Below are 17,282 nucleotides of genomic sequence, written 5' to 3'. Positions count from 1 at the left end.
TTGACCAAGGAAAGGCATGGTTGCAAAATCTGGGAATAATATTTTAAAGAATTTGAGCTTTCAACACAATGCAATCATAAAAACTTAAGGTAGCTGAAACTGAGACAGCATTTGCAGGAAAAACCCCAAACCACTTCCTTCTTCTAGGCATGTGTGATGAAAGGTTTTGGCAAGAAGCAACAAATATGTTTAGAGTAATTATCCTGTGATGTACAGGCAGCAATTTAAAACTGACTATTTCCTTATTCATGTCTGTAAAGACTTGTACCACTCAATTGCAGACACAAATTAATTTTAAGATCAGAAAATGTTTTAAAACCTTGAAGGAAATTTCAAAACTCTATTACATCATTACACTTCCTATAATGTGTTTAAGACACTCCATTCATTCAGAATGTGAGAACCACAAACAGAAATCATGAAATTTTATTATATATTTCAAAATAGAAAACATCTTGAATGAAGCCCCAACAACAGATTCTTACTGCACAGAATTAAAGTGATTTATTTAAAAAAGAATCTTTTAGCATGTTTGACATAAATGAAAATTTGAAACCTGATTTACATGCAAACTTTAGGGCTAATAATTCTGCAAATTCAATTTCACTGTTTACATTTGTTAAAACCTGACAATAAAATCTCATGATGAGAGTTTTGTTAAAAATCAAGTGATTAAATGAGCCTCGCTGATCAGGACAGGGAAGGCACTGAACACCATACAATTTTCACTTAATTTAAGCAAAACATTTAGATCAACAGTTCTGTTAAACATTAAAAAACCCAAATAGAAAACACCCACAGAGACAAAGCATCAACATTCACCACTGATATATAAAACTGATTTTGTGTTCAGGTGGAAAATTCATGTTTGGTCTAAAAATGGATTTCATCATGACATTTACTCCTTTCCCTGGAGGTCTTCAATGAGATACCGCTCATTCTTCTGAAGGCTTGCATAGAAGATGTCTTTACATTTGTTGCTAGCTTTCAGGCAAGTTGAGTAAAGCGCCCTCATCTTGTCCTGAGTGATAGGAATAACGCTGATTTTATCATATAGTTCTTGTTGGATGACCTCATCGTCTAAGAGCTCATCCAAAATGGGTGCAATGTTGCCCACTCTCTGGATCAGCTCAAGTTTATGTTTGTCCACGAAGTGCTTCTCTGAGGAAAGAGGAGAAAAAGATGACTGACGGGATTTGAGCATCAACTCACAGCCAACTTAATACATTTATTTTTACTTGGCCTAAATGAAACAGGAATAATGGGAATAATGACCCATCAAATGTCACTTTGGATGTTAAACAAGGGAAATTCATGATAGTGGATTTTGTAATTAAACTATAAAAGTCAAAACTTTACAGTTATGACATGACATATTCTCCAAATGGCATTTTGTAAAGCTCGCACATCCTAGGTTTAATAAAGAAAATATGGGAAATATGCTTATTTGTTTTCCTGCCAAGACTGAGATGAGAAGATTGGCACCACTCTCATCAATATGAAGCTAGGAGGCGCTTAGCTTAGCATAAAGACTAGAGACAGGGGCTAGCCTGTCCAAAGTTAAACAAACAAGATGTATAATGTGTTAGTTCGTGAACTTGAGCGGTGCTGTTGGGCAGACTTTTTAACTTTAGACAGACCCATGCTAGCTGATTCTCCATTTCCTGTGTGTATGTTGAGCTAACACTTGACATAACAATGGCATCTGCCTTCTTGCTCTAGGTTAGGCAACTATTCTTTAAATTCTCTAATACCATAAGGCACTTATCAGCATCCACAATGAGAATGCTACTGAAAGACCAAGAGTAGAAGACATCTACTGAGAAGACTTCATTGTACCTGTACTCCCAGCTCCTGCCATTGTACTTCCACCAGCTGCTCCAGAGGAGGGTTTTGCAGCTGAAACAAATTGCAAAAAAAAATAAAAATGCAACTTCAATTTTCTACATCAGCAAATCTATAATGTTTCATGTTGGAAAAAAAAGAGGACAACTCACTGTCACTGGAATCAGGCTTTGAGGGTTGTCCAGTTTCTTTAACTGCAAAAAAATAGATAGACGGTTACAGTTCTGATAGAAATAATTTCTGATTGAATTGAAAAGGAGTTGAAAATCTTGATGTTCAGATTAAAGGAACAGGTTCACTTTTTTTCCAAATCTGTCTTAAAATACTCAGGTGCCTGTTTTTGAAACTGGTTCCGCACACTACCAACAGGCCACACCCACGAGTTTCTCACCTATGTCTGCATAGCCCACCTTATTCTTCTTGTATAATTTAAAAGAATGAATATAAATACTTTGTTTCACTGCATATTCGTTTACCATAACTTTAGTTAATCCACCTTTGTATATTATGTGTGACACTATTACTCTATTATCCTCGAGTTTGTTATCTACTCCAGCCTGGCCCTTATGAGCTGCTGCAGTGCTAGACGAACGACGTGTACATTTTTCTACGTGTTTTCACATGTGCGATCTTGAATTGTACAAGAATGTCCGTTTATTGCACTTCGTCTATTACAACAACTGAGAACTACGTTACGTTAATTATTCAAAGGTACAGCAGAATGTCACTACTGCCCAGTGCCTACAAAATAGGTTAAAGTATAATTGATTTAAGAATTAGTCGCCTATTTTATAAAGAGGACTCATTCATACAACGAAATTAAACCTTAAATTCAGAGGAACTGCACATTACAGGTCGGGAAAGAAAGCTACAACATAAATCGCGAGCAGTGTATTATATGGTGTTACTATTATCACTATGATGGAGTAGATACCAGGAATATTTTTGCAGATTTAATGACGATATTTGGCCAAAACCTGATTATCAGTGACTCTACATTTTAATACAACTTTATTAACATTGTAAATGAGCCTACACCTGTAGTAAAATCAGCCTTGAGTGGACTTAGACTAGATATGCTTATATGCTTTTGCTGAGACGAAATACTGAGAGGAACAGCATCGCAAAATATAAACGAGAGAAAAAAAAGTGCATGTCAGGGAAATCGCCGCTGGCTGAGCTCGGAAGTGAAAGTAGAAAAGAAGCAGGAGAGTTAACGCGTTTTTCTCTTCAATTTTCACTGTCGTTAAAATATGAATATAATTTTAAAAGGGCTTTTTTCGATTAAACGTTGTCAGTTGTCGCTAAACAACATCCAAGCAGACTTGATTTCGGGGTGTTCTTCAGCCTAACGCCTCACTAGTCATTTCTGTTTCCGTTATGCATAAACACCGTAACCGTAAGCGAAGTTTACCGAGTCTGGTTGCTTCTTCGGTGCAGCCAATCTGTTTCAATAGCTCCACGGCCACCAGAAGAGCTCTGGTCTCGGTAAAAGTTGAAACCAGGACGTCTGTGACATCCAGAAAGTCTTTTCCCTCCACCCTGTTGAGTTTGACCCGAGGCTCCTCTCTGCGGTCTAGAAGGTGGCTGCAGAACTTTCTAAAGTTCTGCTGTGACAGGTCTTCCAGTGTGTCCTTCAACGCGTGTTTGATGGTTTTAGGAGCCATTTCTTACCCAAGAGATCCCGGACTGCACCGTCCTGCTTGCTACCTTTTCCAGGTCTGCACGCACCGAGGAAGTTAGAGTCCTTTTTAAAAAGGAAGGAAAGTGGTGCCTTCAAGTGCTGTCGGAAATGTCAGGACCAGTTCTATCACCGATACCAGTATCGGGTACCCTGTTCCTGTACTCGTAAAAGTGCTCCGATACCATAACCCCCAACACACACACACACAATGGAGAGTCATCAACTGATTTACAACCTGCAGGTCTGGTAAGTACACATTCACACCCTTCACCCACACAACTGTAGGAGACGAAACAGCACTCACCAGCTTCAAACAAGAATGACATAAATCTGTCCACACCTCTGGTGAAGTCATAACAAACCAGCACAGTACAGAGGTTCTGTAATAGCATGTGTATATTTTCAGTTTGCTGAGAAAAACCTTTCTGCTGGTCATTACTACCAGATGTAATGAAATTCCCTCTGATTGTTCCTGATATATCACCTTCACAAGAACATGAGGTCACTGTGACCATGACCTTTGACCTCTGACCACCAAAATCAATTCAGTCCATCCTTCAGTCCAAGTGAACGTCTGTACCAAACCTGAGGAAATTTCTTCAAGGTGTTACTGAGAAATCACATTCACGAGACAGACAGCCAAATAGACAACCACAAAAACTCAAATCAAGAAGATTATCAGGAGATTAATCCACAAGGGAAATATTTAGTTGCAGTTCTACATACATGGATGGATTACTGAACAGATACAGCGAGACACAGTACAACTACAAAAAGGGGCAAAACAACAAAAAGACACACAAAAGTACGACACACTACGCAGCAGTTTTGTCTCTTTTTCACTCTGGGTGTCTTGTTTCTAATCTGTCCATGCCAACAAAAGAAGTTACAAATTTGCTCCACCTAAACCAAGTGCTACTGACTTATTAATGCATGAATAATAATAATCTGATGAGTTTCATAGCAATCACAGGGCGCACTTTTCCTGCATGGAACACTTTTACTTCTTACAGTACGTTTTCCTGAGTGCACTTACACACTTTTACTTAAGTAACATTTGAATTCAGGATGTTTACTTGGAGTATTTTTACAGTCTGGTATTACTATTTTTACTTAAGTGAAGAATCTGAATACTTCTTCCACCGCTGCTCACTGCTTTAACTGGACTTTAACGCTGGACAGACCTTTCGTGCCAAGAGTGGAAAAAGACAAAGTTCACTTTACTGCCAAGTTAATGTTTATAAATCTATGATTGGACAGCCTGGGAGAGGTGTTAAGCAAATACATAATATTAGTATTTCCGACAGCGTTTGAATGTAACAGTGTTTTCCTCCCGGGGAGGCGTGTCTCACCTATATTTTAAGCGCGTAATCTAATATTTGAGAGTGAAACGCGCCATTAAAGTCTGATGAGAAATGGCCCACAGAACAATCAGGCAGGCTGTAGCGGAGGCGCTGGAGGATCTGAGAAGAGATGACTTTGATAAATTTTGTCACCAGCTGCGGGACCGCAGGGGAGAGCCGCGGATCAAACACAGAGATGTGGAGGGCAAAAAAATCTTGGATATTACAGACCTCCTGGTTTCAAGGTTCACCGAATACGGAGCCGGTAAGGTCGCAGTGGAAACGCTGAGGCAGATCAACTGCAACCAGGTGGCAGAGACACTGGGTGAGTTCAACACTGATGGCTGATTCACACTGTATGGCTATTTAAATATTCAATAGAGACAGGCTCTCTGCAGGACATACTGGTTCATACTGTACCCATGGACTGGTTACAGTGTGGACCACCACTACAGCAATCAAAGAAGATGTTGCTTGTGGTCGCTTTGCCCCTTTTTCAGTGACATCTTGTCAGTTCACCATAAAACTAAAGTACCTGAGCTGAACTTACAGTAAGCATTTTGTTCAAGCTGGAGATGTGGATAAGCTGTCTGCTCCATATATTCTTAGACTAACACTGTCATTACTTTGTACAGATTTACAAATAATATAAGACGCTGTTACATAGAAAACCATCAAATGTAACGTGTAATGCACATAAGAATTACTTAGAGCAGATTTGCTTTAGGTGTGGTTTGGGGATCAGAGCCGATATAAATTTGATCATAACACCCTGGGTCCCACGGCCTGTAAGCTGTAATCAATCCTGTAATGAACTACAAAAAGGAGAACGATTCAAGGTTAAGTTTCGAGGGTTTTCACCACAGCTTCCTTCAAAACTGCAGATTAAACGCAACTGGTACAGTTCACACAACAGCAATGTGGAGAATAATTCATACAGCATGAAAATGAAATTTATGTAGACTTAAGTACTACATAAATAGATATAGTAACACAGAATCATTGTGGAAATATAAATAGGTACAGGTGGAACTGGTAACAAATAAAAACAATATGGCAGAGGCAAACAAAAAGTGAAAATTAAAATGAATTCCAAAAATGTCTCCACTCTCTTCATATAGAGACTGAAGAGGCTTCTATGAGGGCAGCAAGTGTGATCCTGCTGGATAATGTTGTTTTAAAAGTATTGGTGTTGACATTTTTAAAACTGCATCAATTAAGTAGGTGAGTTGTTTTGGAAACAGTAACAATTTTAAAACTATGTCATTATCAGCCTTTTACCATCTTGTTATCTTTCCCTACAGATTCAACAACTAAAGCACTTATGGACGTAAGTTTAACTTTGCATAATGAAATGTAAAGATTCTCCTTAACATGCAGCTAGTCCTCAAAAATGATACTTTCATATGTGTTTATATTTGTTTTCATTTTCGTTTCTTTTCTTTAGAAAGGTGATCCTAACTTCCGTAAGACCTCAAGCGGGGAGTTGGAGACAAAGCCCTCACAGGAGGCTGAGAAGCTTAGGGCTAGCCAAAGGCCATTAACAACAGTGACGGTGAAGAAGCCAGAAGAGGGGGAGGCTGAAGCGAAGGCTTGCGTTCTCTCTGAGGGTGGCGACCCTCGCAGTGATCAGCTTGTTCTGAGCAGGTGTACGATTCAGTTTGGCCAGTACAGAGGCCAAACTTTCAAATGGCTGTTGGAAAATGATGTGAGCTACGCTGCCAACATAGTGGCTAGCCACCAGAGGGAACGGGTGCACACGAAGGAGCAGAGCCCGCTGATGGTCAACAAGGTTCTGCACTCTGAAATTTGCAAGCTCCCTAAAGCTTTTACCAATAAAAACTGTTCAACCCATAAAGTCTTTGACAAACAAACAAAAAGCAGGCTGTTAAAAACAAGAAATGACTGCTCCACCTGTAATTAGTAGGTCACATGATAGAAAATAACACCCAGAAAAAACACTGGGCTGTTATCTACAAAAGACATGTAAAAAAAAAAATATGCATACAATGTAAAAATTATTTACATGTTTACATTCCTATGTGAAAAGAAGAAGAACTAACTTCACACACAGGAGATTAAGTATTCTGAATTAGATTTAAATAAATATGAATAGTGTAGAGAGAGCTTTAATAGTAATGTTTTTTGTTTTGTTATGTTTTGAAGGATTTCTTGACTCGATATGTGATGGCTTACTCTGAGATTATTAAAGAAGTTCAGCATGAGTATGAGAAAGCCAAAGAGAGATCCCTACAGCCAGGCCAAGAAGGAAAGGCCCTTGTTGGCTTTGGTAAATATCAATCTGAGACACTGCAGGATCTGTATGAGTCAAAAACCAGGTATGATAAAACACATTTAAGTGAACTGCAGTAGATTTTGGTATATGTCAACAGATATTAAAGGCCACTGCCCTCTGTGCACAGCTATGTCAACTTCCTCCGGGGAAAGAAGTCAACCTGCACCCCAGGGTCCAAAATGGAGGATGCTATCAGATACATCTTGCAGCGTGACCGGGCTGCAGCTGCCACTGCTCTCAGCAGGCCCCAAGCAGCCAGGAGGACTAAGACCAGAGGGAACTGGATCCAGAGCACCAGAAGCCAGTTCACCAGTGGCTCAAGGTATGTGTCGTATTCTGGAAAAGTTTAGCGGTACTGTCTTAATGATCATTACTTGTTTAGGTAGTGTGCTGTAAGTTGTGTAATGGCAAATTTCACTATCTTTATCTGTAACCATTTGTGACGTCTAGACCATTTGCTTGTTTGCATTCTCATTGGGATCTGGATTTTGTGGGATGCCCCAGGTGTGAAAGATCACCCCAGGGGTGCGGTGCCACTTCCAGTGGCAGACAAAGGGGTGCCAAGGAACAACAAAGATCAAGGATCCTTTGTTCCCCTATAGGGGCATTCCTCAGGTATAAAGGTCTAGATGTCCCTATGCTCAGGGTCTTTTGCCATTTCCTGACCGCTCGGATGGTGACTGACCTTTTTCTTGCAAGAAAAATAAAGCTTTGTTGGCCGGCAGAAGTCTCTATTTCATTCTTCACCAGCAGCTGAGAAAATTTCCACAACACTTGTGGAACAACTCTTGCTGCACATTTTATCATGTTCTCATCTGCTTTACATATTTGTGTGCGTGTGTTATGTATTTATTGTGTTTTATGTTCAGGTAGTGTATGTTCTGTGTTTTACATGACTGCAACACAGTAAAGGGGACAATAAAGCTGAAGCTGATTTGCAGTCTCTAGTGTGCCCCTTTAAAAGTCAGGCTTGCAGATAATTTGGTAGTTTAACATGTATTTTGTGTTTTTCTCTGTTTTGGTTCACTCCATTGTTTTTTCTGTCTCACCTGCAGACCCAGAGGGAGAAAGCAGAAAAGGAGCTGGAGGAGAACACGAACCACCCATTTGTCCCGTTATTGACAAATTCCCTCTCTTTGGAGGCTGGTGACCTATCCCCCTGTGGCACAGACGCTTATCACCAAAATGAAGAACGAACCAAAAGCTTCTCATGTGTCACTAAAGTATTAAAACATCATTGTCACCCTTAATCTGTTGTCTGTAAATGATGTCTTACGAGATAAAGGTATGAACACTCAGCTCTTTATTGAGGGAACATCTTCTCCAGACATATGAAATGCTGGTCTCTTCCTAGGATAAGACTGTAAAAATGCATAAACAGGTTTTAAAAAAAGGCAAATACCTGTGCTGTGCTCTTAACTCTAAACAAGTGACTGAGTTTATTCACTCATCAATGACAGAGGAAAAGAGACTCAAGAAAGACAAGATACAAAGTATGATGTCTTAAGTCTTTGGTCTCTGTAGACAGACGTTTTTTTGAACAGATTCCTGCAGGACAGTTCATTCAGGGTGGTGCAGTGCGTTTCCCTGAGGAGAGAGAATATGACAGAGACTCATTACTAAAGTGAACTGATAGATTACATCTTATTGTTTTGAGAAGTGAAGAGTCAGAAAGGTTTTGTTGCAAAGACTATACAGCATTTTTTTTCATCCAAAGCCATATTATTGTCTGTGACTTTAAACAAACTTGTGTTGTTTCATTAAGTAAGTCAGTCACAGTGATCTGACTTCACAGTGCGTTCAAACAGGGTGATCATCCCAGAATGAAAAAGCCCACCATCTAATTCATTTGAATGGAGCCAGTCTGTTGATGCAGTGGCAACGGCGTGGCCTCCAGCAAAACAATAAACAGTCATCCTGGAAAAGTTGAACCACGCTCAACTTTTAGCCGCTGTTATCTACAGCTACTTTAATCTCCTTTTAGCAGCTGCAAGACAGTGCAGTGACATCCAGCAAGGCGCCGAGTTCACCACTTTAATACACTGGAACAAACATTTCTAGTTGGTAACTTTGTGGTATAAACACTGTATTTCTATCCAATGTGCAGTGTTGAGCTTTAAATGCACCAGTTATTCAAATTGAACTGGGATTGTATGTCACTGTCTCACCAGTAACAGTTAAACAACATGCCCTCACTAAAGCCTGCACTGATTTAACACAGGACTGTTTTCAGTCTGAATATGATTTTTTTCTTCTATTATTATTTGTAAGAAAGTAATAGTCAAGCCCCAGCATGCAGGCAGTGAAATATGTTCTGAGAAAGGTGTTTACCTTCTCCCACCATGATGGGTCCTGCTGAGACTCCTGCAGCTGTAAAAGAAAGTAAAAAAAAAATTACATTTGCATTGCAATGCACACTTTTTGCACTCTTCTTAAAATGTTGATTATTTCAGTACATATAGGAGATAAAATCTTGGCAGGTCGACTCACTGTGAGATGTCTACTGTCTTCCAGTTACTTCTCTGACTGTAAAAACAGAAACATGTACATCAAAAAGCATGAACAGATTTCTCAGTGTTGTTCATTTCAGCTGTTGTAAACAGTCAGGCTGTTGATCACCATGCACTTTCCAGGAAGCTACCATACATTCATCTGCTGCACAGCAGTTTAGCACACACACACAGAACATACCCTAAAAGCAGAAATCCTTTTAAGGAACAGTCTGACATTTTAGTGAATACACTTATTCATTTTCCTGTCCAGAGTCAGGTGAGACCCCTCAGACCCCTTTAAAACAATGTTTATGTTACTGTACTTACATTTAAAATAGAGACTATTACAGATACACTGTTATCTGATTTTTAAAACTCAAATTAATTTACAATTAATATTAATAAAATGCCTTAAAATGCAGCTCTATGAGTGTCATCTATAATAGCATCCGTACAGGTCGATGTGATAGCAGGGAGCTTAAAAATGAAAGTAAAATGAAGGCACTGTGTGTATTTGCTGTTTGATCAAATGTCTGAGCAAAGGTCAGTTTGCATTTTAGTCACAACCAATTGGTATCATAAGACATATATGCAGACTACTGTTTCCACAGCTTGACATATTGTACACACTGCATATAAATGTAGCAGTTAACCACGGAAACACAGTGTACAGGTCTCACCGAGTTCCTCTGCCTCCCTATTGCAGTCAATCTGTCTCAGTATTTCCGTGGCCACACGCACAGCTCCCTCCTCGGTAAAAGTTGAAACCAAGACGTCTGTGATATCTAAGAAGTTTTTCCCCTCCACCCTGTTGCGTCGGACCCGCGGCTCTTCCCTGCGGTCCTGGAGCTGAGCACAAAATTTTTTAAAGTTCTGCTCTGACAGGTCCTCCAACATGTCCACTAAACATTTTTTAAGTGTTTTGCGCGACATTACTTCGCTTATGTTGACTGCTCATAGATGTGAAGTTTATCGTTCGGGCTGCACCTGGTATACGTCTTTTCCCCTCTCAACCCACTGCACAGAAGAAAACAATTGTTTAACATCCAGGAAGAAGGATGCATTTAATGCAGGTGGAAAATAAGAGTTGCACAAGACATGAATGTGACATCTGACCTAAAGTCATCTTCATGTCACCGGTATTAAATAAATCACCGACAATAGGTCGTAAATTGACCGTGCACAATATTTAATCAGAGTAAGAGCAATATGACAGTATTTAAAGAGCCTGTTCGCTCTCTCTACATACAGTATACATAAATGTCCACTTGTTTTCACCATATTTTAATCAAACGCAGAAAAACGGTTTACAAACTCAGTAACATTTAGACATTTAAGACCTTATTCTCCACATAAAACCCACCTCACTTGCACAGGTAGTCCGTGTCAGTGGGTTGTAATTTTCCTGAGAACTCTAGTTTACGAACTGTGATAGAGGAAGTTACGAGCAGCACTGGAAGGCAACATTAAAAAACGATAGTATACCACGTAGCATTGGTTAAACAGTTATGTCACTACAGACGCATTTAAGCCCGCTCGGTAACCCCATTACTAATTTAAACCATATCTTTGTTCACGTTTATTTTTCTTCAGGGTAGCTGTAGCATCTTCCATTTAAAAACCAGTACCACATTTTGAGGTTGAGCTACATTCAGCACCAGAAACAAACATTTGAATATTTTCATAATTAAATTCAGAATCATTCAGTTGGAGTGCTAAACACATTTTGCATAGAATGACACAACTTGTACAGAGTGAGACTCTTCACACAAATCTGTTTATATACAGTTTATTTACACAAAATCATCACACAGGCTTAAACTTTCACAGTGAGTGCCTGAAAATTATCTCAGTTTATGTTATTCTGATTAGCAACAGAGGTAGACGTGAGTTTTGTATTCAAAAATAAAATAAATGCACAAAACTCTACATATGGGTTCATATAAACACTATTTACAAATCAATCCCTCCTTAGAAACACAACAAATGAGAATATGGCCCCAGACGTCTATTCATAGTGCTATAAATGCCCCCTGGCTAGTTCCTGTGCTGCAGTTATTTAGCCCTGAGGTTAAGAAGCTTTACGTTTATGGGTTAGGTATTGGTCTATTATTTAAGAAAAAGGATTATCTTTAAAGACTGACTGCATGGTGAATTTATACATTTTTTATTTTAGTTTTTTCCCTGAAATGCAGCATCTACAAACTGGCCTCTGGTTCGACTGTGACAACATCACCCAACAAGGATGCTGGGCTCAGCCATGGTTTGAAGAGGCAGTGCTCACTTTGTAGGCTGTAGTACTCTGTTAAAATATGCTGGTCACTCTCTGCCAGCAGCACCAGTCCAGTCCAGTCCGCTCCAGGCACCCCTTTCCTACTGAGACACCCATGTTTCACTGCTGTGCTCCGACGTCAGTGCCGCCGGCACACCTGGGCACTGCCACGACTCAGTGTTCGTGGGCAAAACGTTCAGACTGGTCAGGACTTCCTGCGCTGTCTTTCCCAGCATTCCCTGCATGTCGCAGACAAAGCGGTAGACGTAGCGTTTGCCTGCCGTCTTGTGGATGATGTTCTTGTGGTAGTAGTAACGCAGGCCGCGGCTCAGCTTCTCGTAGTTCATCTTGGGTTTGTTCTTACACTGGCCCCAGCGCTTGGCCACCTGTGGGATCAATGAAAACTACTTAGAGTTGAACTGAGGTGTGTTTATACTGCAGAGAAACACAGAATAAACCCTCCATGTAGCAGAGGTGGAAGAAGTACTCAGATGAAGAAGAGCACACAAAGTATTTTACCATTGTCGCTGGTTTAAGGAGCTGGTTTTTAACCATTTTATATACAGTTTGGTAGTTTAGTCCAGTGGTTACCAGTCTAGGTGTGGGCCCCTAATGAAAAACATGATATTTCCTTACTTCTGTGGGGTCGGACATCTTAAACTCCCAACCATCTCCTGTCCAGGAGATGAAGGTACGGCAGGCGGAGTCTAGAAGCAGCTCCAGTAAAAACTGCCACAACTGGATTGGACCAGAACCTGAATGAATAGATGAATAACTACATTGATCAGTGGGGTGACAGAGGGCAATTATATTATATTATATTATATTATATTATATTATATTATATTATATTATATTATATTATATATTAAGTGAAAAAACTTATACAGCAGCATAAAAAGATTGTAAGCACATTAAAAATCTTGAGCAGAATCATCCTATAATGACAGCAGAGATAAAACAGCCTATGGCCTATTCTAACCTGGATAAGCTGACATTCCTGTCATCGGGCCCTCCCTGTCCGGCCTCTGTGGCTGTGTGTTTTTGCGTTTGGCCACACGGGGGCAATACTGCTCTGAGGACTGAGGGCTGGAGTTTGTGGGGCAGGAGGCCTGAGGTGGGTGTGGTAGGGGGGCAGCGAAACTGGGAGATGGGTATTCAGGCCAGAAGGATGACGACGACTGCCTCTGTCCGTCAGAGTCGTAGTAGGTCTGATCCGTCTCATCTGGAACAAAGAAAAGAATTCCACACTGAACTGCAAAATCAGGACACTGAGAGTGTGTTTTTTGAAACACATGAGTAAAAAATGTCTTACTTTGTAATGTGTTTGATCCTTTCACAGTTAAAAAGGGGCTGTGGCTGCCTTCAATGGCTGGGCTGAACTGTCCATTCTGAGGCACCAGGCTTTGGTATGTCTGTGGAGACTCCTGGTATCCAGTTTGTGACTGATCTACTGTCAGCCCATCTGCTCATCAGAGATAAAGTTAGTCAGACAAAGAAAGTCCTTTAAACATGTATTTTGCATACAGTATGAGTGAGACTACAGAGTCAGAGGCTCACCGTGTGGATATGAGCCCCACCAGTTGAAATCCTGGTACGAGTCCAGGTTGAAGAGAGCAGTGTCAGAGGTGCTCACTGAGGAGAAAAAACAAAGAGAGAAAATATTATGATAAAAGTCAAAAACACCAACAACATGCAACCATAAGATATATTTTTGAGCTTTTACCTTTGGTGTTGTAAGGATGAGAAGCTTTTGGTGGCTCTGGGTAGCTGCTCTCTGCTGGATAGTGCTGCTGTCCAGGTGCTTTACTGTCTAACAGAAAAGACAGGTCTTCACCAGGGTATTCTGGAGGTTAAACACAATACAGACAAGATGGAGTCAGTGAATGAGGATGGAGGCAGGACAGAAGCACAGTTCATGCTTGTAAAGGACCATACCAATGGTTTTATCCTACATACTTTACATTAAATTTTACATTATTTCTCCAAAGCAAATAATTGATTTTATCCTCACTGGGCAGCTATTGGTTTCCATTTATTACAGCATGGTGTGAAATTTTACTCAGACACTTGAAATTTGCTTGAAATACATCACACCAAAGACTTATCTACCTGTGTTTTAGTTATCACCACACAGTAGTACAGCTGTGAGGGGGGCCTATTATGACAACTCTAACCAGCTGTGGCACAGTAACCTTTTTAAAGCAATACATTTACATTAACTTGTTCAGGATGTCCATGTTTTTTCTTACAACTGAAGTTGTGAGTACATTGCTTTTTGGCAGCTTTGTGCTACATTGGAATTATTGGAATGTCACTGAATGCATTAGATCTTTCCAATGAACTCCTGCTCAGAGCTAAATTACAACATTAGGACAATATGAGCAACTATCTTCAGAATTTCAAGCAAGTGTCAAGTTTCTTCAAGTAGATTTTCTTACCATGATGAAATAAACAGAAACCAGAGGCTGGCTTACAAGTAAGAAATGTATCTGAAAATGTATAATATATAGGAAAAAAGTCATTGGTATGGTCCTTTAAACAGGAGGTTAAATACAGCTCAGCTCAGGGAAAAAGTCATTAAATGAAGAGAGATGCAGTGAATATGTAAGTCTGGGTTATTCTCCTTATGGTGGATGTTGACACAAGAAAAAGACATTTGTTTATTGTCGAATCAGCACCAGGCACTCAAGCCCACGGTATGTACCCCAGGTTTTTTCAGCTCAATGGATGGAGGCAGCTATGAGGAGGAAACAAGGGAGGGAGGGGGAGGAAGAGAGAGAGGAGGAAACGCCAGCGGAGGGAGTGTGACAGAGTAGTGATGGAGGGATGGGGAGGGATGGGGAGGAGGGGGGGCTCTAAATCTGTTCGAGAAGGAAGTCTGGAGGAAGGGATTAGGGAGGGGAGTGCAACATGGAGAGTGTCTTTAACCTGACCACCCTGTTTCTCTCTTTGTCTACCTCAGCCCATTCAAGCATTATTCACACACACACACACACACACACACACACACACACACACACACACACAGCAGCACCCCATTATCCTGACACAGCCCCTGGCTTTGAGTGAGAGCCCCCAGTGTCAAGGTCTCGCTGAGAAAGCTCTGACAGCTGTGATGATACTGTCTGCGAAAATATTTCCTCTGTCCTTCAGCTACTCAGGTTCAGAGGAAACAGATCGCACAAACATTGAAGAAAGAAAAAAAAAAGCTCTGTCCTCATGTCTGCCTGGGCTGCTCATCACTGAGAGTTTAAACCTCGTACAATCACCAGGACAAAAGTCATAACGTTTAACTTGTGATGCAGCGACATCGTGGAGTCAAGTGATTCCCTAAACTCACCATAAGATGCAAAGTCGAAACCAGCTGGCACTTCCTGTGTCCTGAAATCTTCTGTGTAATAACCAGTCTGGCAAATCTCCATCTGTGTTGAAAGAGGCATGTGATTACAACTTTCATCATCATTGCAAGTTCCAGCTCTTATTATTGATCAATATCTAGAAGCAGAGGCGACAATCATGGCTGGGTCCTGGGGCAAAAAAACTGTTATTGGGCCCCTAGTGACCCCCACAAGACATGGCAGTTTCATTATTACCCCAGACACCCAGAAACCAAGCAGTGCTCTCTTTTTTTTGAATATGTTCATCTGGCATTTTTCACCATTTTCTGACATTATACACATTGAACAATCAATCAGTAATCCAAGAAAGATCATTTATCAGACAGATAAATGATAAAAAACAATGGTTAGCAACAGCCTTATAATGCTTCTGTGGTGGAATAACACAACCCACACACAGAAATAATCACAATAATAATAAAAGACAAAACACAACTTTCCAACAAATGAGCATGATAGAAACTACAACAGTGATGGCCATGAAGCAAAATGTTGACACAGGGTCCCTCACTAAGAGTGGGCCACAAGATGGAGGAGGGGCGAGTTGTACTTGAATGGTGCAAAATCCTAACAAATTTGCAGTTAATCAAAATCATGTTAGACCCAAGTGATATGAAGTGAAGTTTTGGGGTCGCTGGATATTTGGGGTCCCTGAGGAGTTGTCCTATTTGCCAGGTTGGTAATCCAGTCTTGGCAAATTTGATAGAGAACACGAAAGGCCCAAAGGAGTTTTATAGTCACAAGTGCACAAGATCCAAGTTTACAATTATATTCATTATCAATAATTATTTTTTCTGAATAAACAGTGAGTTTATAAACTGTTAAAAAACTGAGCTCAATGTGATTAGCTTACTTGTCCTGTTCCACCACAATCTCTGCTATTTCTGGTCATATGAACCTAACATTTACTTTTATTCAGTGTAATATAGAATTAAAGATGACCCAGTATAGCCTGAATGTAATGAATGAATGAATTTTTCCTGGGTTCTTTTCTTAATCTTTAAAACAGAAATAAATAAATAAAATCCAAGTCAGAACCTACCTTTATTTTCGTGTCTTTGCTGTCTGTGTTTCTGATAATAGTGTCCCAGTACATCACTTTCTCTCCTTCTCTCTTTATTCGTCGCTGTTTCCCAGACGTTCCTCGGACTTTTACAGGCTACTGTACAACAGAGTGGTCAGTCTCCGGTCGGACCGGTCCCGTTATAAATGCAGCGGAGGAGAGGTGGGAGGGGCGCGCGCCCGCTGTGTGTCGTGACCAGCGGCTCGAGCGCTTGTTGAGCAGCACGTGACGTCAGACGTCCCCCACTACTCCCCCCCCCCCCAGCAACCAAACATTCATTCATAAAAAAAACCAACCAAAACTCACTGGCTTATTTATCAATAATGAAAATACAGATTAAAAAGGAAAACACCCCAAAATAAAATTATAATAATAATAAGCTATAAGCTAACTTTCTGTGAAAAGGTCTCTAATATGGCTGTATATAAATGTTTTGTCGACTGTTAAAGTGAAAAGAAGTAGATAAAGCAAATAGACACTGGAAAAATTAGCTTTTCTTCAAATGTTAACATACTGATACTTTTTTTATTTCATGAGATTCAATTAAATAAATAAATAAACAATTTGTAATTGTGGCATGTGCACTCCCCTTTGCCAACTGTTGAGCATGAGGGTGGAAATATTCTGCTTTGTTGTGAGGCAGCCAGTGGCACAGGAAACACTGAATGGACAGAAGGAAGAATTCATTCTACTGAGTATCAGTAAATTCTGGATGTAAATGTCCTGCGGTCAGTCAAGTAACTAAAAATAAAAAGAGGCTGTCTTCTACAACAGGACAATGACTCAAAGCAGATCTCAAAATCCTCTGACTAAGCAAGGTATCCATACTTTTGCACATGGCATTGTACTGCTTACCTTTTGTTCATGAATTGAAACAGTGCATTGA

The 17,282-nt window shown here is 40.2% G+C and overlaps 3 protein-coding genes and 1 long non-coding RNA gene across 5 annotated transcripts; 1 reads left to right on the top strand and 3 right to left on the bottom strand.

Moving 5' to 3' along the window:
• Window positions 1–408: 408 nt before the first annotated feature.
• Window positions 409–3,614, bottom strand: pycard (PYD and CARD domain containing). Its single transcript, XM_018700087.2, has 4 exons — window positions 3,260–3,614; window positions 1,998–2,039; window positions 1,840–1,899; window positions 409–1,161 (listed from the first exon to the last, which is right to left on the bottom strand). Exons 1-4 carry the CDS (start codon window positions 3,510–3,512, stop codon window positions 899–901), a joined length of 618 nt encoding a protein of 205 aa, XP_018555603.1. The 5' UTR covers window positions 3,513–3,614; the 3' UTR covers window positions 409–898.
• Window positions 3,615–4,917: 1,303 nt separating this feature from the next.
• On the top strand, window positions 4,918–8,418 carry LOC108899583 (uncharacterized). Its single transcript, XM_018700086.2, has 6 exons — window positions 4,918–5,197; window positions 6,177–6,202; window positions 6,320–6,664; window positions 7,039–7,211; window positions 7,296–7,490; window positions 8,224–8,418. Exons 1-6 carry the CDS (start codon window positions 4,945–4,947, stop codon window positions 8,288–8,290), a joined length of 1,059 nt encoding a protein of 352 aa, XP_018555602.1. The 5' UTR covers window positions 4,918–4,944; the 3' UTR covers window positions 8,291–8,418.
• Window positions 8,419–8,448: 30 nt separating this feature from the next.
• On the bottom strand, window positions 8,449–9,543 carry LOC108899585 (uncharacterized). The gene is made up of 2 exons (XR_001963581.2): window positions 9,500–9,543; window positions 8,449–8,755 (listed from the first exon to the last, which is right to left on the bottom strand). It is a non-coding gene; the product is annotated as an uncharacterized LOC108899585 (long non-coding RNA).
• Window positions 9,544–11,433: 1,890 nt separating this feature from the next.
• Window positions 11,434–16,534, bottom strand: etsrp (ETS1-related protein). 2 transcript variants are annotated; one of them, XM_018699807.2, is made up of 8 exons: window positions 16,376–16,534; window positions 15,276–15,357; window positions 13,659–13,778; window positions 13,493–13,567; window positions 13,248–13,397; window positions 12,915–13,157; window positions 12,569–12,687; window positions 11,434–12,318 (listed from the first exon to the last, which is right to left on the bottom strand). In XM_018699807.2, the coding sequence occupies exons 1-8, from the start codon at window positions 16,427–16,429 to the stop codon at window positions 12,034–12,036; spliced, it is 1,128 nt and encodes a 375-aa protein (XP_018555323.1). In that variant the 5' UTR covers window positions 16,430–16,534; the 3' UTR covers window positions 11,434–12,033. The 2 variants fall into 2 exon arrangements, with proteins under 2 accessions (XP_018555323.1, XP_018555324.1); XM_018699808.2 differs by having other exon boundaries at window positions 13,659–13,745.
• Window positions 16,535–17,282: the final 748 nt, after the last annotated feature.

Source organism: Lates calcarifer, linkage group LG15 (assembly GCF_001640805.2).
Source record: "Lates calcarifer isolate ASB-BC8 linkage group LG15, TLL_Latcal_v3, whole genome shotgun sequence".
NCBI lineage: Eukaryota > Metazoa > Chordata > Actinopteri > Centropomidae > Lates > Lates calcarifer.
Note: the sequence above shows the minus strand (reverse complement) of the source record. Positions and strands in the feature narration are given on the sequence as shown.

Coding starts and splice junctions, on each gene's coding strand:
- pycard (XM_018700087.2), bottom strand. CDS start 3,512: ATGGCTCCTAAAACCATCAAACACGCGTTGAAGGACACACTGGAAGAC. Junction 1,900..1,997: donor AAAGCCTGATTCCAGTGACA/GTGAGTTGTCCT, acceptor AATTTGTTTCAG/CTGCAAAACCCTCCTCTGGA. Junction 1,162..1,839: donor GGCAGGAGCTGGGAGTACAG/GTACAATGAAGT, acceptor CTCTTTCCTCAG/AGAAGCACTTCGTGGACAAA.
- LOC108899583 (XM_018700086.2), top strand. CDS start 4,945: ATGGCCCACAGAACAATCAGGCAGGCTGTAGCGGAGGCGCTGGAGGAT. Junction 6,203..6,319: donor CAACTAAAGCACTTATGGAC/GTAAGTTTAACT, acceptor TCTTTTCTTTAG/AAAGGTGATCCTAACTTCCG. Junction 7,491..8,223: donor CAGTTCACCAGTGGCTCAAG/GTATGTGTCGTA, acceptor TCTCACCTGCAG/ACCCAGAGGGAGAAAGCAGA.
- etsrp (XM_018699807.2), bottom strand. CDS start 16,429: ATGTACTGGGACACTATTATCAGAAACACAGACAGCAAAGACACGAAA. Junction 15,358..16,375: donor GCAAAGACACGAAAATAAAG/GTAGGTTCTGAC, acceptor CTTTCAACACAG/ATGGAGATTTGCCAGACTGG. Junction 13,158..13,247: donor AGGATCAAACACATTACAAA/GTAAGACATTTT, acceptor TCTTTGTTCCAG/ATGAGACGGATCAGACCTAC.